The 4,687-nt window shown below is 43.1% G+C and overlaps 1 protein-coding gene across 2 annotated transcripts in view; it reads left to right on the top strand.

Moving 5' to 3' along the window:
* The window catches only part of HABP4 (hyaluronan binding protein 4), a 42,134-nt gene that overhangs the window by 21,294 nt on the left and 16,153 nt on the right, over positions 1-4,687 (top strand). For both annotated transcript variants that reach the window (XM_017547182.2, XM_017547181.2), the window contains exon 5: positions 538-621. In XM_017547182.2, coding sequence (XP_017402671.1) covers positions 538-621 — 84 coding nt within the window. The remainder of the gene's footprint in view (positions 1-537; positions 622-4,687) is intronic.

Below are 4,687 nucleotides of genomic sequence, written 5' to 3'. Positions count from 1 at the left end.
GTTCTTCACATGTACCCCCAAATAAAAAAAAAAAAAAAAAAAAAAATTGATTATAGTAGCTTGGAGTTGAGAATTTAATAATTATTTAAATTGAAAAGTCTTTTCCATTATAGTGGTTCAATTTATAATTACTTTTATAATTACTTTTTTAAAAAACTTATTTTTAAAGCCATTAAAGGCTGGGTGCTGCAGCTCACACCTGTAATCCCAGCACTTTGGGAGGCCAAGGCGAGTGGAACGCTTGAGGTCAGGAGTTCGAGACCAGCCTGGCCAACATGGTGAAACCCCATCTTTACTAAAAATACAAAAAAAAATTGGCTGGGTATACTGGTGGATACCTGTAATCCAAGCTACTTGGGAGGCTGAGGGAAGAGAATTGCTTGAACCTGGGTGGAGGTTGCAGTGAGCCGAGATTGCACCACTGTACTCCAGCCCAGGCAACAGCGAGACTCAGTCTCAAAAAAAAAGTTTTCTTAAACATATAAAGGCATTGGTGTGAACGTATTTGTGTGACTAGAGAGTCTTGCTGTTTTTCAGTGACGTGGAGCCGACTGCACCGATGGAGGAACCCACAGTGGTGGAGGAGTCCCAGGGTGCCCCAGAAGAGGAGTCTCCAGCCAAGTAGGGTGTTTCATTCATTCCCATTGTAGTGTTGGTCCTCTTCATAATGATTTCTTTCTTCTTTTTTTGAGAAGGATTCTTGCTCTGTTGCCCAGGCTGGAGTGCAGTGGCGTGATCTCAACTCACTGCAACCTCTGCTTCCTGGGTTCAAGCGATTCTCCTGCCTCAGCCTCCTGAGTAGCTGGGACTACAGGTGCGCGCCACCATAGCTGGCTAATTTTTGCATTTTTAGTAGAGATGGAGTTTCACCATGTTGGCCAGGATGGTCTTGAACTCCTGACCTCAAGTGATCCACTCACCTCAGCCTCCCAAAGTGCTGGGATTACAGACGCGAGCCACTGCGCCTGGCCTTTCTTAACGATTTCTAAGAGCTTTTTACAGACTAGAAATCTCAACCCCTTTTATCACAGAGGTCTGACCTTAATGTATTAATGACTGGTGATCAAACTAATTAATAATTAGTTCAGATAACCTAATGAATATCAATGATAATTAGTAGGTGAAAGTTGGGCATTCTGTCCTCTGCCCACAAGTTCTTTTCCACCTGCAGCTTGTTAAACTCCTTGACTCGGAATAGCCTGGCTCTTATACGGACGGACATTCAGTGTCTCGTCCCCTCTATGCTCTCCCTCTCTCTTCAGTATGTAGCTTAGATCCCAGCTCCGTCTCCAGCACTTTTTCAGGTTTGTAAATACCCATGCAGTTTCATCTGTCTGGCCCTTTGGACTTTTTGCTCTGCCTTGCTAGCAAAACCCCTCCTGAGTGACTCCACTATCTGCCTTCTGTTGGCCTGTTCCTACAAGCTGAGCACTACAAGTCACATCATGGGCCCAGCTGGAACTCCAGTAAATTTCCAGCCATCGATATTCTGAAACAAGGAACTCTTGGCAGAGCCCCAGTAACTTCCTGGTCACTGATATTCCAGGTCTTGGCCATCCCTGCTTCTTGGGTTCACTCTTTCTCCCGCCTTCTCTAATGACTGTTTTAATTTCTCCTCAAAACCCTGGCACTGCCTCTCGCTGTACCCTTTCCCCATCATACTTTTTCATTTTCTGGATGCAGCATTTCCTCCTATGTCATAGAGTAATTAGGAGCCATTAGGTGGGAGCTTCATCAGCCTCCCACTCCCAAAGGTACCAGCCTGCTACAGCTGCACGCCTCCTGGGTCCTTCCCCTGCGGTAACCACCGGGGTGCCATCTCCCCTCCCACTTCTTCATGCTTCGGATCCTCTCTCCCACTGACTTCATGAAAACTTCACCCTGTCAGTTAGCTCTTTCCTTTTTTGGTGTATTCATCTCCTTCCTCCCACCGCTAGTCTTCCAATCAGCATTTAAACATGCTCAGTCTGTCCTGTGTAAGCACCCTCCGGACCCCACCTTCTCCGTCAGCCGCCGCTTTCAGAGTTGCGTGCAGCCTTCTTCGCTCCCTCCCCTCTGCTGTTCCTCACTGTAGCCCAGGCCTGACTTCTGTCCTCATCGCCCTTCTCAGACAGTCACGACGTCTCCAGATCTAATGGATGCCGCAGTCTGCCTCTTTCTTGACCTCTCAGAAGGATTGGACTTTATCGATTTCTTCTTAAACGTGCTCTCCTGTTTCTGTGATCACTCTGCTCTTCTGATGATTGTGAAAGCTGTTAATTTACTATTCAAAACAATTTCAGTGTATTATTCGAAACAAGACATATGTTTCATTAAAGAAATAGGGTTGGATCATTGCCCACATCCTCCATCAAAACAAAAAAGGAGGATTAACATTTACTGTGACTATTTAGACAGTGAGCTAACTAAGAAACTAGATTAACAGTTTATATGAATGTTGAGAAAGTTAACTGGATACTTTGCGGAACACATCCATTTTGAGCCAATCAACATTTATAAAAATTCAGGTAATATAAGGCAGAATAATAAAGAGTAAATTATAGTATTATTCTATTCTATAGAATTGATTGAGATACTCTAGCATTCATAATATTAAAGAAAAATATTCAGTCACTCTGAAAGAAAATAAAGCTTGTTGACCGTCTCACTGTCTGCAGTATCCCAGGAGAGCTAGCTGGCAATCTTTTGCCTCCCTGCTGACTGTGGGGAAAGGGAACATCTATTTGGAATCACAGGCGCTGCACAGTTGAGCAGCTATGTTGAGCGACCATACTGAGAGATTCTTGTTTCTGCACTGCCTTGTCAAACTTTAACATTACTACCAAAATTTCTAATAATACAGTTGTAATTTTTTGATACTCTAAAAGTTGGGCTGGTATCCGAGAAATACATTAGGTGATAGCGATGCTCTCTGCTCAGCTTTGTCTGAATGTTGATCTTGCACTCAGGGTTCTGGCATTTAGCCTAAATGTACATTCAGCGTGCCTCTCAGTTTTAGAATGTCTTGATAGACGAATCTAATATACTCTCACTTAACGTTCAAGCACACAACCCAAAGGGTACTTTGATTTTCCTGAGATTGGACATGTTTCAATGATGGTTATATGTGCAGTGCCCTTCCATCCTTCCGTCTTCTTCCCTTCATCACAGAAGTATCAACTGTTCTTTGTTGCGTGGTGTCCTGGTGGCTGATGATACCTGTGACAACGCCTTGTATTTTGTTTTAAGGATAAATCTAACATTTTGCCAGGTGCGGTGGCTCACACCTGTAATCCCAGCACTTTGGGAGGCCGAGGCGGGTGGATCACAAGGTCAAGAGATCGAGACCATCCTGGTCAACATGGTGAAACCCCGTCTCTACTAAAAATACAAAACATTAGCTGGGCATGGTGGCATGTGCCTGTAATCCCAGCTACTCAGGAGGCTGAGGCAGGAGAATTGCCTGAACCCAGGAGGCAGAGGTTGCGGTGAGCCGAGATCGCGCCATTGCACTCCAGCCTGGGCAACAAGAGCGAAACTCCGTCTCAAAAAAAAAAAATATATATATATATATCTCTAACATTTTTAGAGCATTTGCCGTGTGCTAAGAACCGCTGTAAATGCTTCCATGTCGTAATGCTTTCAGTTCTTTGCCGCTCCATAAAGGAGGAGCTACTGTTGTCATTCTCACGCTGGGACAGAGGTTCAGTGACTGCCTAAGGTCACCTGGCGCATGTGCAGAGCCGGAATCTGAACCAGGCGGATGCATAGGCATTCATGCTCCTCTAGTGAATGGTAGGAATAGCGGAAAGTGCTGTTTAGAACACCTGCTGGTTAACATGGGAGGGGGAAAAGACGGGCCTGGAAGGTAAGAGCTGCTGCGATCTCGGGATTTCCCTACGCAGGAATATGGAGCAACAACTCCCTTCCTTCCTGAAAAATACTTGATTAAAAGAAAATGTTGAAGAAACAGTAATACAAACTACCTGCAATGAATTTTTTTTAACTGTGATTGGTTTCCTAGTTATTTGCTTAAACAATGAAGATTTTCTTATGTTTTAGGTTAAATTCACTTGTCCCAGTTACGTATCTGATTAGTGAAGCTTCATTTCTGGAGCCTACTTTCTTTGATTCACTGCACTCTCATATATTCGGGGGAAAAGGTGTTGCATGAATGGAAATGTGGACATTTGAATTGATGTTTTGTATCTTTGCTCTGCGCATATCATGACTGTCTTCCATCTAGGTGTATTTTTCTATTTCTCTGCCCCCTTATTCCCTGAATCTCAGTGGAGCTTGGGCTTTGCAGATGCAGTGACAGAATTGGAACTTGCCTCTTCTATTTATTTGCTCGCTACATGACCTCTCTCTGCCTCAATACTCTTATCTGTAAAATGGGATATTAATTGTACCTAACTATTGCTTACCATGAAATAATTAATATGAAGTATTTTAAACAGCATCTGGCACATGGTAAGCATACGGTGTTAGCTAATCTCATTCATTTCTAAGTAAAGGGAACTGGTTAAAGCAGTATGATTTCTATAATTTCACATGTTTAGAAACAAATAATATAACTATGAAATTTGCATATAGCATTATTCACATTACCATAGATTTGACTACCTTATATCCATAAATCAGTTTGATAGAAAATTCCCCCCAAAAGCTTTTTTTTTTTTTTTTGAGACGGAGTTTCGCTGTTGTT

The sequence above is a fragment of the Cebus imitator genome, unplaced genomic scaffold (assembly GCF_001604975.1).
Source record: "Cebus imitator isolate Cc_AM_T3 unplaced genomic scaffold, Cebus_imitator-1.0 Scaffold196, whole genome shotgun sequence".
In the NCBI taxonomy this organism is placed as follows: Eukaryota; Metazoa; Chordata; class Mammalia; order Primates; family Cebidae; genus Cebus; species Cebus imitator.
Note: the sequence above shows the minus strand (reverse complement) of the source record. Positions and strands in the feature narration are given on the sequence as shown.